This window comes from Puntigrus tetrazona, chromosome 13 (genome assembly GCF_018831695.1).
Source record: "Puntigrus tetrazona isolate hp1 chromosome 13, ASM1883169v1, whole genome shotgun sequence".
Lineage (NCBI taxonomy): Eukaryota > Metazoa > Chordata > Actinopteri > Cypriniformes > Cyprinidae > Puntigrus > Puntigrus tetrazona.
In genome coordinates this window covers 1,224,603-1,248,655 of record NC_056711.1, presented here as the reverse complement: position 1 = coordinate 1,248,655, position 24,053 = coordinate 1,224,603, and the positions used below count along the sequence as shown (strand labels likewise).

The 24,053-nt window shown below is 38.9% G+C and overlaps 1 protein-coding gene across 4 annotated transcripts; it reads right to left on the bottom strand.

Annotated features, from left to right (window-relative positions):
* Positions 1-2,684: 2,684 nt before the first annotated feature.
* Positions 2,685-23,816, bottom strand: ccar1 (cell division cycle and apoptosis regulator 1). Of its 4 annotated transcripts, none has more exons than XM_043255423.1 (26): positions 23,772-23,816; positions 22,480-22,637; positions 22,097-22,269; positions 20,708-20,833; positions 19,646-19,678; positions 19,188-19,384; positions 18,983-19,109; positions 18,754-18,867; positions 16,743-16,935; positions 16,521-16,662; positions 16,243-16,398; positions 15,184-15,409; positions 14,930-15,043; positions 14,178-14,344; positions 13,255-13,465; positions 12,127-12,210; positions 8,785-8,973; positions 8,498-8,689; positions 7,566-7,784; positions 6,611-6,746; positions 6,428-6,516; positions 6,206-6,352; positions 5,439-5,562; positions 5,151-5,336; positions 4,444-4,649; positions 2,685-4,358 (listed from the first exon to the last, which is right to left on the bottom strand). In XM_043255423.1, the coding sequence occupies exons 2-26, from the start codon at positions 22,589-22,591 to the stop codon at positions 4,302-4,304; spliced, it is 3,720 nt and encodes a 1,239-aa protein (XP_043111358.1). In that variant the 5' UTR covers positions 22,592-22,637; positions 23,772-23,816; the 3' UTR covers positions 2,685-4,301. The 4 variants fall into 4 exon arrangements, with proteins under 4 accessions (XP_043111358.1, XP_043111359.1, XP_043111362.1 ...); XM_043255424.1 differs by having other exon boundaries at positions 23,735-23,795; XM_043255427.1 differs by lacking the exon at positions 23,772-23,816 and adding an exon at positions 23,631-23,767.
* Positions 23,817-24,053: the final 237 nt, after the last annotated feature.

Here is a 24,053-nt window from a genome sequence, read left to right as displayed (position 1 = left end):
GAAGGTATGCAAGCTATCATCACCAGGCATGCAACCAGTATAGTCCAGTTTATTATTTCATTTTTTTAACTAATAATTTGAAGGTATGCAAGCTTTGATATTTCAGAGTGACTACTGAATGCAAATATTCTCTCTCAATTATTATTTCAGCATATCCACAACATATCCATCTATTTTTTACGCTTATGAATAAACATGAAATAATTATATAAATTTGTAAAAATTCTGTGATGATTCTTGGAAAAATAGAAAACTCAGAAATTTTTTTCAAGAAACTTTATTATCACAGTATTGCACATGTCGGCAAACACTATTCACAGACTTCCTCTTTTGTGATGTCTAAGGACACAAAGTCAATTCTGTTATCAAGAAGTCAAGCAAAAAACAAAAACAGAAATACGACATGTTACGAAAAGCTATCACAAAGTCTCCAGAGACCACATTCCATTGTCATGATAATTACACCTTAGCACAAGTGACTTGTAGAAGGCGGTGAGACTTTGAGCAGCAGGAGCAATGAAAAGAGTGATAGTGTGAGGAGGAGGAGGAGCAGAGGGGCTCGCACAAAGTGTGGGGTCTCCTGAAACAAAGCTATGTGCGAAAACAGGGGGAGGGGAAGGAGAACGTCAGCACAGACACACACAACTCAGACAGAGATGAGGGGATAATGGGTCTGACCCCAGACAAAGGGGAAACATTAGCTTCTATATGCCACCCAAGAATGGCAGACAGCAGGAGCCTTCCAGAAACAAAAGGAGAAACGCTGAAACATCGAACGATCAACACCTTCTCGATCGTTTAAATACACAGGACAGCATTTGCCAAGAAAGTCGGCGTTTCGTCCCGAAACGAGGAAAGCGAGAAGACCTCGCCGTTTGGAGAGGCGACTGTTAGATGAGGAGAGAGTCGTAACATAATCTCCGCTCAAACGCTGCTGAAACAGATGCAACCGAACTCTCCACCCAAGAAAAGAAAAGAAAAAGCACAGCAGCTTCAAATAAGCCGATTGTTCGCGAGTCTGGTGTGAGAGTGTCGCCCAGCCCTCTGCAGAAAAGAGAAGCTGGTTGTCCCATGGCTCTCTAGTGTGTGAGTGTCAGGCAGACTGCAGAGGGAAGGTGGGGGGCACAAAGGGCCTCTGTCTCGGGGAAGGACTGGGTTTACCTGCACCGGCTCTGATTTCACAACACCGCCCGCTCCTGCCCGCTGATGCAATGTGGAGAATCATAAGAGATGGGCAATAAACCATTTTGAATACCATGTTTGTCGTTAAAGGGTTCGTTCCGTTTTGGAACACAATTTAAGATTTCTCCGGTGGCAAAGTCTCGTCTGAAACGTTAGAGAGATATGGTTAAGGCTAGAAGGGATACGTATGCTGCTGTCGTGTATGAGCATATCAGTGTCATTTTTTGCACTATAATTACTATTTTCATCATTCGTAAGCAGTATGTTTAGGAAGGGGTAGATGTTCATTAAACGCGTTCGTTTCTGGTCAGAGCTGCTTCCCTTCTAGCCACAACTGAGAAATATGCACAGGTCAAGCACCATTACCAATAGAAAAAAAACAGCAGAACTGCTCTGATGGATTTTGCTGTGAGGGGACAAAAGGTGATGGACTTTTTCACAGAAGGAAGTGTTATTAAGGTTTACCCTAATGTTTTTATCAGCTGTTTGACTCAATCTAACAGCACCCATTCACTGCAGAGAATTAGTCGGTGAGCCATTGATGTAATGCAAGTTTTCACTAGATTTTCCATGAATTATTCCATTGCATCTATTGTTGTTCAGGGAATGTATCCAATCATATCAATCTGAATTACAGAATGGATTTCCCTTAAGCAGATTTTGCAAAAACGCCAAGATGGTCACACAAATTTGCAGCACCGTCCAACAGAAAGCTACCCGTTTTGAAAGCAACTTCTTTGTAAGCAAATTAATATCACTATATGACTGACAAAAGACAAAATACCTTTTTGCCAGCAGGTTTTCTCCAAAGCGTTGCTGATGTGCCCACACATTCACACTAGACTTAAACGGACATGTTATGTTTTGCTAGATCTTACCATTGCCATTCATTTGATTATTGTGTGCATCAAGTTCTGCATACAGAGCAATGTTGCCAAGTCCAAGGTTTTCCCGCAGAATTGGGGTACTGGAATGCTTTTTCTACGTGATGTTTTTCATGTTTGCAGGTTGAAACAACCCCAGTAAGGTGATAATTATCCCCGGTAATTTGACTAGGTGAACCCTCCTGAAAAAAACATGCATTTTTCCCCCCCCGAAACGCAAAAAAATGCAAACCCCCACCCGACTGGGCTACTTTTGAGTAGCAATTAGGTGGGTTTTGCTGTGAAAACCTGGCAACTGATATATATATATATATATATATATATATATATATATATATATATATATATATATATATATATATATATATATATTTTAACTAACCACCATGCTTAAATGCCATGTGAATCACCGTGGATCTGCAGGAAAATTAATCCAGGGTAACACCGATTCTTGACCCTTAGACGGTTCAGTTGTGGTCCACCGAGAGTCTGACAAAAACATATTTTTCATGACACTCCATCTTGTGTTTTTAAATGCAAAAATTTTAATAGCCCTAGCGCTTTATTATATCTATTTAATAAATTATAAATAAGAATACACTAAAGATGCTTCCAAAATCTTCTAAAACTTTTTAATAACCAATTATTTCACAACAGTTGAAAAAATAACAGCAAAACAATAAAAAATAATAATTCTTCATAGAACGCATGTAGTATTTAATCGGAACATGCCGAGTTCATCTTTATGTCACTGTTATGTTACCTACTCCTCTCCTGTGTCCTCATTCAGACATTAGTAGTAAAGCATTTGATTTTAAATGCAGCCAAACTACTAACCAAGTCAGCATAAAGCTGATCCATTTGATGTCTTCCACTAGAAAACCCCTGCTAGTATAGAACTCATATAGAAATAAACCAATTCACCCTATTCACAGAAAATCATCCTGCAGTCAAGCTAAAAATCACTGAAACACTTTACAAGAAATTCAAAAAGTCTGTGACAAGAAGAATATTTGTTTATTAAACCCATTGCTTGTTTTTCCTAATAAAAAGTGCATGCATAATCCCTCCGGATCAAACAAATGTTGCCATCTACTGGGGGGAAAAATGGCATTGCAAAATTCCTAGTACCCCTGTAAATTCAAAACAATTGGGGGAATTCAAAATTTAACTGAACGAAATGTTAAAAATGACAAATTTTATTTGTTTTCTTTTACCGGGACAGCCATAGAGTACATCCAGAATAGAAAAATAATATGCACTTGGCTGCCTTGGGCACATTTTTTATCAGGTTTGGCTCTTCTCCACCCACTGTAATCATTCTCATCTTCAGTGGGCCAACAACAGGAAAAACATAAAAAGAATCACCGCCTTCCAAACAATTCCAGCAAAACAAACTATTGGAAAAAAAAACACACGGTATCCGACTCGCACACTACAATCACTCTGATATGAAGCATCCAGGACCTCAGTCAGATCGAGCCTGTGCATCTTTAACAGGGTAACTGCCTTGGTTTTGTTTGAAACGACAAAGAACATGGCCCCATTCACGCAAAGCAACCCTGGTAGGATTACACAGAGATCACTGAACAAAACATCGAGATCAAAAGAAGAAGAAGAAGAAGAAAAAAAAGTCTGCAAGAATATTATTCAGGAATCGAGCTGATGTGCATGCGCTCATTTAGATGCATGCTCGGATGTGACCAAAACTAACAAAAGACATGAAACAAAACGTGTTTTCGATCACTGTTTGTCACGGAACAACGCAAAATATCAGAAAGCAGCTTCACATAGGTCCTAATAAAATCCTAATCGCCGTTTCTAACATCGGATTTAAACATAAATAACACTTTTATTGCTAAATAAACTCTGCTAATAAGTCACATACTGGCACAAGTCATGTATTATTTCAACAATGAAATATGCTGATATAGCAAGGTGTGTTAAAACGACTAGCAACGAAAGGCCGAAATAAAGCTTAAACGGATTAACAACCAAAAAACGCTTTCGCAAATCAAACGTGAACTTGTCAAAGTGTAGTAATTTCCAAAATCGAAGTTACTTTCAAATATAGAATCATGAGGAAAAAGAGAGTTCGCCTCCACTGTCATTAAAACGTTTGTACACAGAAACGAAAGATGAAAATAAAATGAGCTTTAGAATTGTGTTAGTTTTCGGCTTATTTACACATTCGAAGGGAGATTAGACGCGGCGGGTGAGCTTGGAGAGGGACGTTCACTCGTCTGAGCCATTAGCTTGGGTTTTTTGGTCACGGTCGTCTGAAGGGTCACCCTGCATTAAAAACGAAACACTTATTATACACCATTTATTTCGTGAGTCCTGATCACGCAGTGACGAAACAAAGAAAGGGTCGTACGTGTGATAAAACGCTCTGTAGCTCCTTCATGACGGTGTCGAGGCTGGACACGGTGCTGTGGAGCTGTTGTTCGTAGCTGCCTTTCTGCTGGTCTGAGGCTCTCAGGGTGTTCTCCGTCTCTCTGAGATTGTTCTTCACCTCCTCCAACTCCTTCTGAAGGCTGCGGCTCGCTGCCTCCAGCTCCGTTATATGCTTTGAATCGTCCTCTAGAAAAACGGAAAGGTTTTATTAGCAAATTTAATTGTACACTTTATTTTAATGCTGTCCTTGTTACAGAGTAAATGTACATTTTCAGTACTCAGTAATATGAATTAACTACACGTACTTACTTTATGGTTAGGGTTCGGCCTTGAGTTACTCGCATGCAATTCTGCATTATTAATTGTTATTATAATGTTAAGTACATGTAACGTGTAACAAGGACACCTTGAAATAAAAGGACTGAAAATTGTAGTTCGTCGAATAATGTTACAGCTGTAGAATTTTTATAAAAATTACGGAAAAATAAAAAACACAAATATGCTAAATAATGCTATAAATAATGCTAAAAAAGGCACAGATAGAGGGGGGAAAAAACCCTAATTGTTGGGCCCTGCTGAGGAATTGTAAAAGTGCACATTTGTGTCTAAAGCAGTGAGCCGAATCGACAAAATCACTGACACTCGAACTCAAATATACAATAAAAACAAGACAAATAAGGTTGTTACCCATTTTAATGTCCTGCTGCATGAGCTTCTGCTCAATTTCCTCTCGGGTTTTCTCACTCTTCTCCAGCTTCTGCATCATGCTCCCCACATCCACCATGGCTCCCTTGTAGACGATTAGACTAGACGACTCGCCGCTGTCCTCTGATTCCCGCTTGATCTTCAGACTGGGCAGCAGGCTTTGGTTACCTGTCGAGCACAGAGAGCGATTCAGTCCACTGTAACTGCATGGACTGCACTATATTGTTACAAATAAGCCTCTCAGTTCCAGACGTCGCTCTCTCTGCACACCTAAAAGGTTGTCTATCAGAGCATCAGATGTCAACGTGGGACTGGGCTCGTCCTTAGGTCTGTCCGTTAGTTTGCGATAATGGCAAGACTCTCTGACCAATGGTTTGTTCAACAATTTCTTCACCTGAAAAAAAACAAAAAGATATGTTACATATACATATATATATATACACACACATACACACACCCACCCACTGTATATTCATACAACTTTAAATGTATTATTAAATGATATTAACATTAAGTCAGATAATAAATTAATAAAATATACAATTACATATACATATCTTAATTAATGCAATACATCATATTAGATTAAATAGATTATGTATTATTATTCATAATACATTCATATTATCATTGATCTATTATTATTATAGTTTACAATATTTAAATAAAAAAGGATAAAAATAAAAAAACCTTACACTAGCTTCTCTATTCTTTTAATTCTGTCTGTCCTTTTTATTTATTATACAAATAACAAAAGCAAAAAAGGCTTTAACACTAGCTTGCTGTATTCTTTTTCTATTCTATCTGTTCTCTTTTTCTTTATTAAATAATAAAAAAAATCCTCGCTCCGTGCACCGTGTTAAGCTAACGGACTTGTCATAGCATTTGATGATTTTGATTGCTTCCAATGTGCTCATTTGTAGGACGCTTTGGAGAAAAGCATCTGCTAAAGGACTAAATGAAAATGTAAGGTACTTAAAGCCTCCTTAAACCTTCCCAGGTGACATCTAAACACACAAGAAGCACAGAAGCAGCACCTGAGCTCTGGAGAGATGCAAGCCCAGCGTGTACATGATCTCCTCCAAGTCCTTCTCCAGCAGGTAGCCGCAGTGACTCTGGTCGAAGTACACAAAGGCCATCAGCAGATCCTTGTTAAACGTCACCATCTGCTTTTTCTTCTCATCCTACAGACAGATTGAAATAATGAAGCAGTCCGCTCCTTTCACTATTAGAAACCTTTTGTGTTGTTGTTGACTCACTTTATCTTTAGATGACCTCTCTTTGGACTTCCGTTCGTCTCGCCGGTCGTCTCTTCTGTCTCTGCCATTTGAGTCTTCATCATCTTTATCTGAGGAGCACAAAGGATCAGTTTCTGGATCAAAGAATCAAAGTTGATCAAAAGTGTGTTTGAGGAATCCGGTTGCAAACGGTGTGACCCTCACCGTCGTCATCGTAGTCGTCGGCGTCTTCTGCCTCCAGTGGGTCATACTCATCAGCGTTGTTGTTGCTGCTGCCGTCTTCATTATCATCGTCATCTTTGGACTCTTCTCTCTTCATGCCTCTTTCCTTCTCTTCATCCTTTAACCAGGGGACATTAAAAATATCCATACTTGAAAAAAAGCTTCATATACATTTATTTGAACAAATCATAATTTTGATTTAACAAAAAAAAAAAACATGGTCCCCACGCTTTGACCAATCTAAACAAAAATAAACAAAAATAAACAAACAAAAACCTTTAAACCAGATGCAACTACAAGCACTGATGAAAAAGTGCGGGAAATTTCCATAACTTTTAATAATTTCCATGACTCTTCCAGGACACAGGCTTAAAATATCCTGATTAGTGCTGTCAAAATTTGTGCATTATTATTATTATTATTATTATTATTAATACTCAGCTTGTCTCACTCATCTAACAAACCTGATTCAACTGGATTTTAGACATAAAGGAGGTCAAAAAATGTAAAGAGTTCATGAGAAAATATGATGCTTGTCAGCAACGGCAGCTCTTAAAATAATAAAAGCCATCTAATAACCCAGCTACTGAGAAGTCTGTTAATCAAAGAACAACACTGAAAATCAATCAGCTTTTGTAGCTTTAAGGATTAATCTATAGTACATTTAATTTAATATTTTGTATTTGATAACTTTATTCAATTTATGTATATTTAAGTAGTCTAATAAAAGTTAAAATTATACAATTATACTGTCCTAGAGATGTCTATTTTTATTTTCACTTCATTTTTTCTAGTACTGGCGTCAGTGCACAAATAATTGTAAAAATATAAAAGAAAATCCTATCTTTATATTGTTTCTACATTATTTAAGGATTACATGGTTATTTTTTAATCCACTGACAGCACTAGTCTTGATATGTGTAAGTATTTCCCCCACCTTCCTCTTGTCATCCTCCTCTCTCATTCTCTTTGTGGCCGGCTCTCCATTTTCTTCATCCTTCTCTTTCTTTACGTCCCTCCTTTCGGCATCTTTTTTAGCTTTCTCTCTTTTATCTTTCCTCTCATCCTTGTTCGGAAGAGAAGCCAGCGCTTTGTAGATCCTGTAGCCGAAGTCTCGTTGAAGCATCTCATTGAATAATTCAGCAAACAAAGAAACCTGAAACAGACACCAAAACACCAGTGTTATTTAGCATCACTAGAATGCTACGTTATATTAGTATGTATTAATTAGTTAGGTTCATTAGTTACCTACATTAGTTCAAATAAACTAAGAAAGAACAATACTTCTACAGCATTTATTCATCTTGGTTAATATTAAATTCAGCATATATTAATGCATTATTAGTTAATGCACCTTGAACTAACATGAATAAACAATGAACAACTGTACTTTCATTATCTATCATTAACAACGGTTAATGTTAGATAATGCTCATGCTAGTTAATACCTTTACTAATGTTAACTAATGACATCTTATTGTAAAGTGTTAACAAGATTTTATATTCAGACTATTTTAGACTGGTTCTGGTGGAACCGCTGCAGAGCAGCCAAGCGTTTCTTCGTAGAGAGAAGTAGCTACAATATTCCTCTGCAAGACACACACACACACAGTTCTGTTTATTAACTGCTAGGGTGGCAAAATGTTCTGCAGCTGTAATATTTTTGGTATTTTTTAAAAACTTTTTTCCTTTCTTTTTTAGTTATATAGTTAAACTAAATGAAAATTTGAAGTACTGAGATAACTGCTTTTCTTTAATTTTTCAAGGTAACAAGAATTAATATCGTTTGAACAATCAAAGCCAACCATTTGCATGAGGAATATCGTAATTATATCAAGTGAAGTCAAGCAATTATTAATTGATGCTCACCTCAAAGGAGTGCTCTTTATTATCCTCCAGTCTGTAATCCAGCAGCACACTCAAGGACATGATGCTGCAGTCAAATTTGCCGTTCTTAGCAGCCCAGTTGGGATGGACAATAATGGTGGGCTCATCTGGCAGCACATAACGTCTCTCCCTGCGCTGGCGTTCCTGCTCCTCCTGCCGCTTTCTTTCCTCTTCCTGAGGGGAACATTTTTTTTCCCCATGTTTGTATGACAGATTTGATTGATCAGACAGGCTCTCTACAAGAGCGGGATTCTCTGATCCTTTCTCACCTCTCGGTCATCCTCCAGTCTGCAGGACTCATCCTCCTCCACGCTAGGAGGTTCAGGCTTCTCCGGCTCCTTGGACTCCTCCACCTGCTCCTCCACCTTCAGCTGTTTGGTGAGACGAGCGATCAGCTGAGACTTCAGCCCTTTAGAGCTCAGTGAACGGCTCTCCAACTCCTTGCGCAAGTCATTGACCTGCGTGCAAATGAGTGTCATCAGCCCTTTGAACGCTCCATGTGTTGTTCTCCTACGCATTTCTATGGCTATGTGAGTTGACAGTGTTTTTCTGAACAATTTTATACAGATACTTTGAAATTATGATTGTACTTGATACTTCACAAATATCCTTAACAACTACTAATGGACAGATTAAAGTAAAAGTTCTGCGAGCAAGTTTGCTGTACACAGACACAAAAATAATAATAAAATAAAAATAATAAACCATTTAAACCATAATAACAAGCCTTTAATTGAATATTCGCAAAGACCCGCCCTCCTTAGTTACTATTGCTATGACTGACAAACAATGTCGCTCTCACTCTACACGTGTTCTCACGCAGTGAAAAATACATCGCAGCGCTAAGAGAAAACTGACACAAGAAAGAGAAGGCAGATCAAGTTACTTCTGATATTAAACATATTATAGGTCACAGTCTTCTTTTTAAATGTTCTGTTTCAAATAAATTTGCACTTTAGCCACGTTTTGTGGCTCTTTAATGAATGAATGCTCTTAAATGAATGAACATCAGAAAGTATTTTGCAGAACACACCATATTAAGTTTAAGCACACAGAAGTTAATCTACTCTTCTGTCTGATTTGTGGTTAAGTCTACAGCTACTGGGCATATGTGTATTTACATATTTTCTGAGCCAGTAATATAATAAAGCACTTGTCATTGAGTCAGTTGTTTAATGAATTTTCCAGTCTTAAGAGAGGTGTCTTTTAAAATTCTTGTTAAGATTTACCAAAAATATCAAATGCAATATCAAATGGTAACTTTCTATCGAATACAATACCACTCAGTTAAGGATGTTCATTTCGGTTATTTTTCCTAACCAACAATGGACGCTTGTTCATCGATTAGTAACCGCTAACCAACAAGATTATTTTAAATTAGAATTAAATAAAATGTGAAAGAATAAGCGTTTGTGACCCGTTAAAAATATAATATTTGTTTTCTGAATACAGAACACAAGAATTCACACAATCATATCCTATCACATGGCTCACCTGTAGCGCTTCTGCAATCGGATAAAAAACATTATAAAGGATAAATAAGCCTATATGAGAAAATATGTTTTAAAGTAGCTGTTTCTAATGTTAGAAGTAGTTTGCATGGGATTTTCTGTGGACACTGGCACCTGTAGGTGTATGGTAGTAGTGTGCGATATTGACAAAAAAAATTATATTGATAATTTCTCTGATTTTAGCCATAACAATTAGAGTGTTATAGTGCTGGTATCTTAAGGACTGCTGTGGACCACTGACTCCTGAAGTTTGAGATATTCTTTATAGTCTGTGTACTGGTCAGGTCACACTGACAGAAATTAATCTTCTTCTGTAACTGATTTTTACATTTTATAGGCATTCGTTTGAAATAATGTTTTGCTTTCGAAACGTGAAATATTGTGTCTAAAACATAAGTCTCTGAAATAACTTCTTGTTTATTGAGCTGTTGTAAAAATTCAATATCACATTTGTAATCATGGTCATTTTTGGAGTGTAACTTTTAGTGTGAAACATAGCTATAACTAGGCTGTATGAAATGATTTAAATATATACATTTTCTGTACCATGTCTTCAATTTTAATTAATTTAAAGGCGTTTCATTAGACTGAATCATGCAGTGAAAGAACACACTCTAAATGTGCACACGCACTAGTCCACGTGATGTGTGCGTGTACTCTGTAGAGGTGTTTTAAATGGTTTAAATGGTGTTTTAACAACTATAATGATATTATATATTGACATTATAAACAACTATAATTATATATATGTAGCACATCCCTAGTGTACGGCTGTACACACTGTGCGTACCAGACTGACCTGAGATTTGCCAACATTTCAGCAGTAAATAACAGGCCCGTGTGTCCCGTATTCCAGCCAGGCAATTATTTATGAATTTATCCGTCTTTGCATGCCAAAGTCAATTAATATTACGCCAAACATAAAATTGTGCTACGCGCAATTTTCATAAGTTATAACAATGAATTTGTTTGACTTCTTAAATTATGTATTGATTAATTAATCAATATTAATCATTTAAATAATATGCAAGTGATGATGCTGGCACCTCCGTGTCCTGCAGAGAGTGCTTCAGTTTCTGTTAATATGCATCTTACGGCGCACATTCATGTATATTAAACATTTAAACTAAATTGTGATATGCATGAGCTGTTTTATATCTATAGATTTTATTTTAGGCAAGTCATTTTATTTTAAAAATGCCACAAAAGTCAAAATATTTTTATGTTTTATGTTAGTTTTATGTTAGTCAAGGCTTTAAGGCAAGTAAATATCCAGGAAGGATATTTTGTCTCAAAAGAAATCCTGCAGGCATCCCTGGATTTTGGAAAGCGAGTGAAGTAGCCTAATAGCCAACTAATTTGACATTCAAATACATTAAAATGATGGAAACATTTGATTTTGTGTGGAATGAAAGGCCCAACATTAGTTTCAGTTTCATTTTAGCATAAATTAATTAGTTTTGGCTTGTCATTTATATAGGCTAGCTATATCTAAATGCTGATAAAATTTTTGGTTAATTCGAACATTATGGTTGCATTTATTAAATTACAGTAAAAACAATATTGTGAAGTATTATCACAATTTTAAAAACAATCTAGTTTTTTTTTTAATCACGCGAACCTTCAGAAATCATTCTAATATGCTAATTTAAATGTCAAAAACCTCTTAATATTTTGGTGTAAACTGTGATTGTGTTTTTAGAATTCTTTGCTGAGTTCAAATGAGCAACATTTAGTCTAGTTAGCTGTAATAACGTAAAGGTCACATCTGATGAAGTTAGTACGATCCTTGCATTGGTAAAAAATTACCTTAAATTTATTCAAAATGACTGCTGAATGGTGGTTTGTATTGTTCAAAGGGGTATATTTATATATTTTCTCTCACAAAAATGTACTTTACAATCGAGTGTCTATAAAAAACTTTTTTTTTTTTAAGTTTTGAGGGACTCAACTGAAAAGTATTGGTTATTTATAAAAAAGGACAAGCTGTTCTGAACTACAGCATTTAATAGGTCTATAAAGAATATAAGTACCCCATCAAACGCCTGGAATATTTATGTAAAATAAAATAACAGTTCAGTCTGCTTGCGGGAATCTCACCTTCATGGATTTCGGATCAAGCTTAGACCAGTGAGTGGGCGTAGTAACTTCCTTTGAATCATCTTCGTCCTTATCCTCCTCCTCCTAGGCACGTGACGTGAAAGAGAGAGGAAGAGAGAAAAGAAAACAGCATGTTAACACACCACTCTCAGACTGAAAGGAGTTTTCTGAAACAAAAGTTGATCCGTGCAAGAAGCAAGGTCACAACTGTCTCTCATTGTCTCCTCCTACTGAGCTCTTGACTGGGTAAAAAACAAAAATCCACTGCTAGGATACACGGAAGCTCTCTAGCTTTCAGAAACAGATCCATATCCCACTCATCAGCCAATCAACCAGTTCTGTGGAATACAAAAAGATAATCAATGACAGTGGGTTCAAGAGATGGACATGGGACAGGTGCACTCAGAGAAGGTCTCCAAACCCTACATCTACGTTTATACTGCTCCCTTTTTTTGGCCCAACTCTTTTTAGCTTGTATTCTTTAACGCCTAGCCAGAACTGTCCTCCCTGGAAAAATCACATCCACAAAGGGTCTAGGCACAGTCCAATCAGAGAACAGCGTAAATAAAAAAATAAAAATAAATAAAAAAAATTTTAAATAAAAAACAAGAGACAGACAAGAGACAGAACTCAGAGAGAGTTCGGCAGATATTGAACAGGGAAACAAAACGATCTAAAAACACACACAAACATCATAAACACAACTGGCTATCCAGATTCCAGCATTGGTTTCCCGAATTGGTGTCATTTGTCATTTTTTGAGTTTGGATTCATTAGAATTAAACTTTAGGAAATTAAAAAAAAAAAAAAAAAAAAAAAATTATCAATCATGGCCATCACTTATGCAATCGGCAGAGCTGGAAGCTGTTTTACCAGTTGACAGGTGTCATAAAGTAGGACCTAAGCTCTTCCGCTGTGTGTGAGACTGCGTGACAGAGGGAGAGCAGGAGGAAATGGGGTGGAGGGTCAGGGATGAGACAGGGATGAGAGGAAGGGATGGTAAAAGTGGGTTCTGTATGATGCCTGTGATACTTGTCTGTTTCTTTCTGTGTTTTCTGAGTGTTTTGTTTGTCTATTCCTGTGCCTGTGAGAAGCGGAAATGAGAAGAGAGGGATTAGCGTTCAGTGCCTGTTCTCCATCAGCCTCCTTCCGTTCAGCCAAGAGTTTCTCTGCCAGCTGCTCCTTGAGTCCACGGGACAGGCCCTCCCACTCTGAGCGGGTAGGAAGACAATGCCAAACATCCGGGAGAAATAAAACCACTGTCTCCACATGTGCGGGGACTGTCCGCCCTTTGTGAGTCTCCTCAGGGCGGTGATAGCGTATCTCTGCAAAACGATACCTGTCGCAAAGGAAGAAGCGCGTTGGAAAGAAACATTCTGTGAGACATCACCCATTTCCCCCAACACACACAACACACACACACATAAAGCTCAGATCCCCTCGACCCCCCCGAATGAGACACGTATGAGAAAATACAGTCTGCGGAACTCCACGGGGGGTTTCTCAGGATGAACGGCAGCCACGCATCAGGGAGGTCGACAGACAATATCAAAAAACGACGGAGAGCCCGCCCCCCTGCGCCCGTCAATCTGAACCGGTTGCTCGTGAAAGATAGCTTACGAACCCCCGGGGGTGTGAGAGAAGGACAGATTCAGACACAGTGAAAGCAAGTTAAATATGTAAGATATTTAACACAAGGCAAAGGTCAGAGAGAACAGAAAGTAACAATGGCGGTGGCGGCGACTCCTCTGGCTCTGCTCTCGGAGCAAAAGAATCAATGCATTCACCACATAGATATAGAGGCAGGGCTGCCACACACATTAGCGTAAACATTGCAAAACAAAATTTGACAAATCAAAATTATGAACACAAAAGCATCGAACATGTCAGGAGATACACTGCTGTGTCAAAACCATGCAGCGGGTCACAGACTTTTAGATGTTGTCTGCCTGTCGGCCTTTTTTAATATATTTTTTGAAATAGTAAAAGATGCACACATGGAGATTACAAGGAGACGCATCGGCACAGACCGAGAAAAGAGCTGTACTTACCACTGGGTACATAAACTCAGATCAATGCCTGTCAGAGCCTTACAACAACGTATGGCTGTCTTTATAAGCACCGAGGCATCGTTTTCCGGGTCGGCCCCATCCAAAGAGGGAGACCAGTGACCCCCGATGGCCATGGCCTCGTCTTTGCCCCGCATCCCCACCAGGAACTGAAAACAGAGGAGTTCAAATGGGTTACGAGACGCTGGGGAGCTGCGGAGCGCTCTGAAGGCGGCGTATGTGGCGGACACAGGGAGAGACAACATCAGATGAGCTTTTTCCACACCGCAAAGCCTTCAGCAATGGAATAGGACAGAGACACATCACAGTCAGCTCCCCAACACGACAGAAACTCCCCACATCAAACACAGGAGTGGACAAGCATCTTTCAGTGCACAGGGGGACAAGGAAACTAGTTTCAGTGTATATTAAGGATGCTGAAATATATATGTGATATGTGCGATTTGACATTATCGAGTATTTTGCAAAAACTATTCACAACACCTCTACAGAGTACACACACACACATCACGTGTGCACATTTAGAGTGTGTTCTTTCACTGCATGATTCAGTCTAATGAAACGCCTTGTTTCTGAAAAGGGTTCATAGGAATAACATCTCTATTCCCCCGACAAAGTGATGTTGTCCATCCCTGTGAAATACTACAGAATAGAGCAAAGTTAGCGATTACATAAAAAGCTTGTTACACAGAACCAGTTTGCTGCCGCTAGTCGTGTAATTCAGAGAGTTATACCTTGATGAGGCGGGCAGGGTGCTGGAAGGAGTCTCTCGTCTCTGGTGGATCTTCAGCCAGAGCGCAGGACTTATGATACAGTTCATCTAGACTAGGGTTGGCCAGCAGCATTACCTATAACCACCATCAATATTAATCAATACTGCCAAAAAAAAAACACTCAACGAAATCTGGTAAGCAGCATTATTCCTATTCCGAAAAAGAATTTGACAATGGATAACTCAAAAAAACATGCCCATATCTGTGGGCTTTACCTTTGCGCTGTAGGTGTGATTGGCATCAGGTGGGTCCAGCACAGCCGTGTTCTTCACCAGAGAGTCCACCTCTTTATGCATGATGTGGAAGTTACAGTAGTTTCCAAAGGTGAAAGGTCGTGTCAAGGGAAAGGCGTCTACCCAGGTAAACACAGCATCAAAAAAGTCACTGGGAATGTAGAGGCTCTGATACCTCCGCCGCAACTCCATCATGTCACAGTTGTAACTGATGAGAATAGAGACAGTCATATACCAAACATAGACTGAACATACATCTAAACAACATTAAAAATGCATTATAATAAAATAGCTAACTTATAAATGCATGTTCTATGATTCTGTGGTGCTCTTAAATCAAGTTTAGTGTCCGTGAAGGTCAGATTGAATTATTTTCAGATCGGTCAATCAACCAAATCTAACTAATAAATCCAAGGCCCTAATATTTTTTTTAAACAAAACGGAAGTTGTGATAGTTTATTCCTTCCTACTGACATATATCCAGCTTCTCAAACAAGAAAAAAGTATTTAAAGTATTTAAATTGGTTCACTGGATCACTGGATCATTGACATTTGCTACGGCTTCGATCTCATTTAAATAACAGGCTGCTGAAGGGGAGTGGATATCATACCTAGACTGTGAACACGTCACAGAAGAGGTGTGAACAAGAGTTTTAAACAAGAAAATTTAAACCATTTAACTCCATTATGAAAATAATAACGAGTTTGATTTAATGGCAACTTTGATATGAATGACTAAATGCAACAATAACAGTTTCAATAGGCAGAATAAGTGATTTTAATTTGTACTGACCTATAATAGTTTTTTTTACTAAAGCCAGACCCTATATATAAACCCTATATATAAACAATCATTTTATATTTAATCTATTGCAGCATTGTCTTTGTGCTAAATATACTGTACTGCATTGCTGTTTAAGAGAAAAACAATTATAGAGAAACACTTTTTTTTATTCTTCTGTGTCTTGGATGAATGACAGTCAACGTTTACAAAATTCCCCAAAAGACATCAAGATTCTTCCTTTATAACAATTAACTTACCCATCGAGAGAGAATTTGGAGAACTGCACAGTATATCTTGGGACAACTCTGCGCGGCCGTCTTGGAGAGCGTTCTCTGCGAGGAGACCGGTCTCTAGAGCGCTTACGTGTGGGGGAACGTTCTCTTGATCTCCTTCGCTCTCTGTCTCTTTCCCGACTACACAAACACAGGCAAAATAAAGCATGAGCATGCACATCAAATAAAGATTCCCAATATCCAACACTCTCCGCACAAAACCACTGAAGCAATTGTTCTTGATTGCCGGAACGCGTGCTGACCTGCGATCGTCCTTCCTCAGGATGAGTTCTGGTCGGTCACCGCGGCTGGGGAAGCGGGGTGAAGGGTCCACACGCCTCACTTGTTGTGGCTGAGGCATCATTCGCACCGGGGGCTGCAGCAAACCTCCGGAGAACACCGAGTCTACACAAGACAGAGAGATGGGAGATCAGATGTGGTTCTGTAAAAGTGTGACTCTGTGATGGTGGAGGGGGTTGATGTACCTTTAGGGGGAGGCTGGGGCAGCAGGGGCTGTGGGGGATTCTGCAGCAGTGGGGCCAGAGAGGCAGCTGAGAGCTGGGCCTGCAGAAGAGACGGAGGAGGTCCCTGGGCCGGGACGCTGAACGTGGTGGGAGGGGGTAGAGACTGCAGCATGGTGGGACCGGGTTTCATCATGTTTGGACCTGGTGGTTGGCTCTGGAAGGTACAAGAGAGATGAAACAAGGGTTGGGTTTGCTAGTATGTACAAATGTCAGTTTTATTCTGCAAAAACACGTAATTTTCATTAAATAGAGCTTGATGCTAGAGCTGGGCTACATGTTGAAAGCTATAGTGAGATATATGTTCTAACATAGATGATGTCTATTAAAGAATTCATGCGTTCAACCTAAAATGTCTCAAAAATAAAGCCAGTAAATTTCAAACAATTTAACACGGTTTTATTTTTTAACTAATTTATACCTCTTATTTTCAGCAAGCAGGCATTGAATTGAATTTATAATTCAAAAGAATTTATAATTTTCAAAGTAATTCTGGTCTTTTAGCAGAGTTTATTGTTTATTCAGATTGTATTCCCATCACACTTTATTTTTAATTTAATTTTATTCAAATAAATGCAGCTCTGTTGAGCATAAGAGACATTTTTAAAAGCAATTGAGAAAATTGCACCAACCACAAATTTTTCAACAGTGTGTGCGTGTGTATGTACGTATGGTGTGTGTGTGTGTGTGTGTGTGTACACATATATATATACATATATATATATATATATATATATATATATATATATACACACACACACCAAATACAAGAGAGGTATGGCATTCAATAAACATCACCTAGGTCTACAGACACCAAGCCAACATCTATTGTCTAAACACAAACAAATTACTGCACATCGTTTCAATTTTTTAAAAGGATTACGACAGCTTTAAGCTAAGGGCTATGAAAAAAGACTTTAAATAAAAAACATTGTACGAGTGTATAATGTTCATGTTTAACCTGTTTTATAGAATGAGTGGAAAATGTGCCTAAATGAGTAATCAAACAACAATAAACACAGTGAAAAGAAAAGAAATGGTTAGAAAAAGCTGGAGACAGAGAAAGCAGAAGCACTGCTATTACCATTTGCTGGTGTTGCCCCCTGTTAACAGACAGAATCAATTTTTCACATCTTGCTTTGGGGGGAAAAAAAAGCACAAAAGGCACTTTCTTTCAAGAAAATAAAAATTAAAAAAGCAAGCATTCTAGGCATTTCAAAAGGATACAATGTCTCACATATGCTTTTAGTTACATAAACAGACAGCAGTCTGCATTTGCTTTATCCCCATGCACCTGCTCAGCGTGACACTTGTGTCCAGGTGTACGGATGTCAGAAGTACAGGGAATTCATTTTTGATTAACAATATATAAAAACAGCAGTAGTAGCAATAACAGTCTGTCATTGTTCTTTACTTTATAAAAACTTTATAAGAATATCAGCACTCTCATGCCATTGTTTATTTTTTTGTTTAATTACATTAATATGTAACCTTGGATTATGTAATTATGTTATCGTTTTTGTAATTAGTATTAGTAAAATTGCTGGTATTTGGACTACTGAAATTTTAGTGCAAAACTATTTTTAAAAATATAATTAAATAAATAGCTTGGGTAATTAAAAACGTAACTAAAAAGCAACAAAAACAAACATGGCTACAGCCTCCTCCCCCCCAAGACAAAGTGCATTAATAACACAGCAGGTGCTGATTAGCTAAAGACAGAATCTATGGATTGCGAGAAATATGTTTAATTACAAATCCAACACGCAAGCTGTGAGCTGTAATACAGGGAAGGGTGAAAAAGCATCAACAGATACTTGTCTTGGGTGGAAGGAAAGAAACCCAAGGACACAAGTTTGTGAAACAGGAGAGTGGAGGAGCAGATCAAGCAGAAGACAAAGGGGAGGGGAGGAAGGGGGGAGGAGGAGGAGGAGGAGGAGAATTTGGGGCACAGGGGTCAAGTGGCGTGGGTTACATTTTGTCTTGAATCCACCGCAGAGTGCATGTCAGAGTAGCGCTGCATTCCTGCTTCAGAGTAAAAGCTGGACAGCTGTGGGGAAACCTGAGGTAAGGGCTGAGGCGGCTGGTGCTACATGGAGATTGAGAACACAGGAATCAACAGCAGCATCATGACACACTGTGGAGGCAGAACCATATCAGACTAGACAGCCAGGGATCCTTTAAGAGCTCGTGGCTTCGCTTACCGTTTGGTTGGGCAGCTGAGGTAAGGTCTGGATGCGCTGGGCATTCCACTTGAAAGGCATGTTGGGATTGTAGACAGCTTCCACCAGAACACGATCGCCCACTTGGGGCGTCTTCCCTTTAACCGCACTGCACAAAACACACAGGGATTACCCACCTGTCCTATAAAGCTCTCGAATACAACCGCACATTTACTTTGTAATGCACCTGAGCTGGAAGAAGACATCCTCATCCACAAAGCCGAAGGTATCGTGTAGCTTGCTGACGACTCCGGTGAAAACGCGCTGCTTTTGGGGTTGGGTCTGCTGCTGGTGGCTGGAGCGCGGGGTCGGGTAGGATACGGTTATCTGCGCCGTCTGCTGCGGGTTGGACAGGCTCAGGCTGGTGGGCAAGGCAACAGGGGGCTGAAATGTACACGCAGCACGAGGGTTAGAACATAAATCGTTCATAGATGGCAATGTTACAGTACAATATGACTCACTAACAATTGCAAAAATTAAGAAAAAAAATAAAATAAAAGGACAAAAAATTAATTCAAAGCTCCGATACAGATTTAACAGGGACCTCTCGATTCATTTTACACATTTAAAAATAGTAAGATGTTCTTTGCAAGAAAAATAAGTGAAATGTGTGACGCATGAGCTTAATTTGGAAACGCAGCGTACCTGTGATAGCAGGGCTTGTTGGGGTTGTGGAAGCTGTGAGAAACAAAGAAAACACAAAACATTATACATTAACTGAAAGGCGTGAATTGTTAACATACAAATAAATGACATCTATTTAAAATTCAAACCTGTTTAAAATTGGTAAAATATTTTCCACATGTTAACTATATAAACACAAGCTCCGAATAATACACTACAGTCTGTTTTCACGGACAGGGCTTAGGTTAAGCCAGGATTAGACCATAGTTCAATTAGGACACAAGTGATTCTTTATAAATGTGCCTTAGAAAAATAAATAAATAAATACTGGTGTGCATCTTGAGAAAAAAGCACTGATATATTTCAAGATCAGTCGGTGTACGTTACTATCAGTTGTAACAGCTCAGCCTTAAATTTTAATCAAGGATTAGTCTGACCTTGTCTGTGAAACCAGGAGTATACCATTTAAAAACTTGGTGTCAGTATAGATTTTTTAAATCTATACTTTTTAAAATCTATTTCTTTGAAAGTCTCTAATTCCTCTAAAGCCAAGATCCCTTAGAAATCATTCTAACATGCTGATGCTTTATCAATGTTGAGAAACGGTTTCTCTTTTTAATATTTCTGCGGAAACCAGGATAGATTTTTTTCCATCAATAGAAGTTCAAAGCACAGTTTCTATTTAAAAATAGAAATATTTAGTAACATTATCCAAGCCTCAGCTGTCAATTTTGAACTAGAATTAAATTTCCGAAACAACCACATCTGCTAAGACTGGAAGAGAGTCCTCTTAGTTAAATAATGCAGAAAGGCACTGCAGCACTTGCCCTCTTTAGAGGAACCACTGCGCTGCTGACTGTAGCCCTTTTAGTTCGTCTGTCATGAAGCATACATTTATGAACCTGACAGACTCGTTTATCCAAAGAGACTTGCAGTGCAACGTACATCAAACCCACTGCTTCATACTGAAAAAAGAAATCATACTGAAAAACCTGGACAGCTTTCATGATTAAACAAAACCAGGGCTTTGGAAATGCCAAGAGAAGTAAAATAGGTGGTGTGGATGAGAGTGAGTGTGTGTACCTGATGTGGGACGTTGTAAAGAGTTTGCTGAGGTGGAGGTTGCGGTGGGGGGGCTTGAGGTGGCTGCTGCTGCTGCTGCTGTTGTTGCTGCTGCTGATACTGCTGCAGGGCTGAATTGATCTGAGACTAAAATAAAACACATCAGTGACTCAAGACCGCTCACTGCAGGCTGGGGGAAGGGCTCAGGTTACAGCACTCCAACACGGAGCGCGCTAGAAATGCAGATGAATACAATTCAGAATGATGGAGGGAGCACTTTATGCACCGGAGTGAACAGAAAGAGATTGGATTGGGCGCAGAGTATACACTGTATAACTAGTAAGATAACGGGTACTACACTATAGCTGCGTGATTAAGTGAAATAAAACCAGTTTAGTGCGGTTATCGAATATCAAGGGCTGAGATTTAATTTCATAAATATACATGCTGCATGTTAAGGGAGTGAAGGGTGGTGTTGTAAGCGGCTTGGTTCGCAACCCTTGTGCACAAACTCCATCTCTGCATCCGGACTGAGTTGAGGTTTAACTTGCATTTGGGAATGCAACATTTGGCAAAAATCTTCCGATATTTGCGATGAGAAGAGATTAACAATATACGAGAAGGTTGAAGTCTGATGGTAATATAAAATTAATTTATGACTGCACTTTCCTAAATACTCCTTTTTGTTTCACACTGAAATATCACAGTAGTAATGCATTTTGTTGTTAGTAGTATTTTTTATACATTTTATTTAATAATATTTATAATTACAATAATAATAATAATAATTTCATCATAGTAATAATACAATTACATTTACATTTAGTCATTTTGCAGACGCTTTTATCCAAAGCGACTTACAATTGAGAGTACAACAGCGATTCATTTATTTGAGAGACAAACAGACAGAGTAAGTGCTTTTATTATTATTATTATTATTATTATTATAGTCCTACAGATATATAAATAACAAACGTTTGGCCTAATTGCGCAGTCCTACAAACAAACAAATCTTTCCATAAATTTTATTTCATTTTAATCACATTTTAAATTGCAATCAGAGCTTGCTTTTTGTTTGTTTTTCAAACAAAGCCCCATATCAAGCAGCTCTTTACCGTACTACCAAGCAATCCAAAATAAGTAGCATACAGTAGTGTGCTACTCTTCTACATTTTGCAAAAAAAATAAAAAATCCTGGCAATCCCATCAAAAATGGACAAAAAAAAGTTGATTCATCACGCTGGAAACGCAAATGATTGTTATTCGGTTTGAATCTGGGATAACCGCATTACATAACAGTATACATACTATACACTGCTCTATTCTATCATGTTAGTACGCTATTCCAATACATTTATTGTGCATTTACTCCAGCTGCATTACGGAGACAGATCACGGCCAGGGCCTCACCTGCTGTAACGCGGCGGCGGCGGCTGCAGCGGCCTGCTGCTGGAGCGCTGCGGTCTGCTGAGAGAGCTGGTAGTTGGCAGCTGACTGCGTGTTGAGGGAAGCCGCTGCTAAAGCCGACTGCTGAGTGTACATAGGAGACGCTCCCAAGAGGGACGGCTGCTGCACTCCTAAAGCTACGAGAGACGCGAGTCAAGACTGTAAGGACACCGCAACCACTGTCAATGACAACAATGCACACCAGCATCAAGCAAACTTTGACTTCACAATGAAAGCCAAAATTATGAAAAACATCTTGAGCTTTGACCTTCACGTTTACATTAACGTTTAGTTATTTACACGCAGTGACGATAATTCAAGCGTGCTGCTGAATTACGATGACTTACAATGTAAACTGTTCAGGTCCAGTGACTGTCCTGAGTGGCCGGGCTGTGACACCGCTGTTGCGGCGAACTGGGCCGCCCACGGAGGGTTCTTCTGCCCCCCGAACTGGGCCATGGAGACCTGCTCACGTTTTCTGCTGGACCGCGCGGCAGATTATTTCCTGCGGGGTCGGTAAATAAACTTACTAAGACTGCAAGCAAAACACTGGATGAACAGGAACTGAAATATAGTGGTTGATCTCCAAGACCGCATTACTTATAATCACAAGACATACAGTGATTTTGATCTTTGTTACTTTATTGCCCTATACAACAATAAAAAGACCCTCATATATAAAGTACACTATATATTATTACGACAAATGCTGCAACTGACACATAAATTGGAGCTATTAATAGAAAGCGATCAAGCTTACATTATGTGTTTTTAATAGTTAACAGATTAAGACTTAAACTAAATAAAAAGCTGTCAAATAAATTATGTTTAATTTATAAACAACAGTCTTGCAAACACAGCTCAGCTAATTTAGATAGAAATGCTGCCTAGCTAGGGATCTTTGTAGACTTTTCAACATAGCTAATGCCATCCATTCCTTCACTAAGCAGTCCGTAACAAAATTATTGTAATTTCTTTAACTTATGTTAAATGTACAGACGTCAATATAGAAATGCAGTATACGTAAACTCGGACGTGCTGTCTATTAAGGGAGCTTACTAGTTTTTGAAACACAGCCAATGCCATCTGTCAGCTCCAGAACACCAACAGACTGTTTACAACATCTCCCTGCTTTAAAACTCAGTTTAAGTCCAAATAAACAGCGAATAAGAAACATTAACTGCTTTAAGACCATTACATGGAGACACAACTCATCTTTTTATCTGCACTAGTCTCGCTTAGCGCACCAACGTATCCTCAATGCAGCAGGCTAACGTTAAGCAGCTAACGCTGCAACAAAACACTGACCAAACCACTCAAAACCTTGTTATTAAGTCTCTCAGCCGCTACGACGCGTATTAACTTAAATTAAACAGCGGTCTCAGCGCTGGTGCTCAAAGCACAGTTGTGCTGACCGCAGTGTTTTGTTTTTCAGCAGTGCTGTCTGATCCGGGCCCTCGGATGAGCACACTGTCTAGTGTTCTGTCCACGCACTTACTAGTCTCCTCCACGCCTCAAAAGTGTGCACAGCGTGCGCAGAATAACACGCAGTCGAGCGCACGAGGAAGCATTAATATCGAATAATAAAACTTCAGCCCGTACGTGAGCGTGCAAGCTAGCTGCTGTTGTGGCGGCTTACCCTCCGTCTTCTCTCATTCACCGGCAGAGACACACTGAAGTCGGGCTGGCGCGCATGCGCGGTTCACTTCGGCGCAACGCTGATCCAGGATCGGGGAAAACGTGACAGTGCGGCATACCGACGCAAACGCAACAATCCTACATACATAGATAAATCGTTGTCTTTTTTTTTTTGGGCATATTATTACTTAATAATTGTACTTTAAATCATGCTTTAGACAAACTGGGACTGTTTAGACACATTGCTGTCAGAAAGTATAAGCTGCTTTTATTATTTATTTCT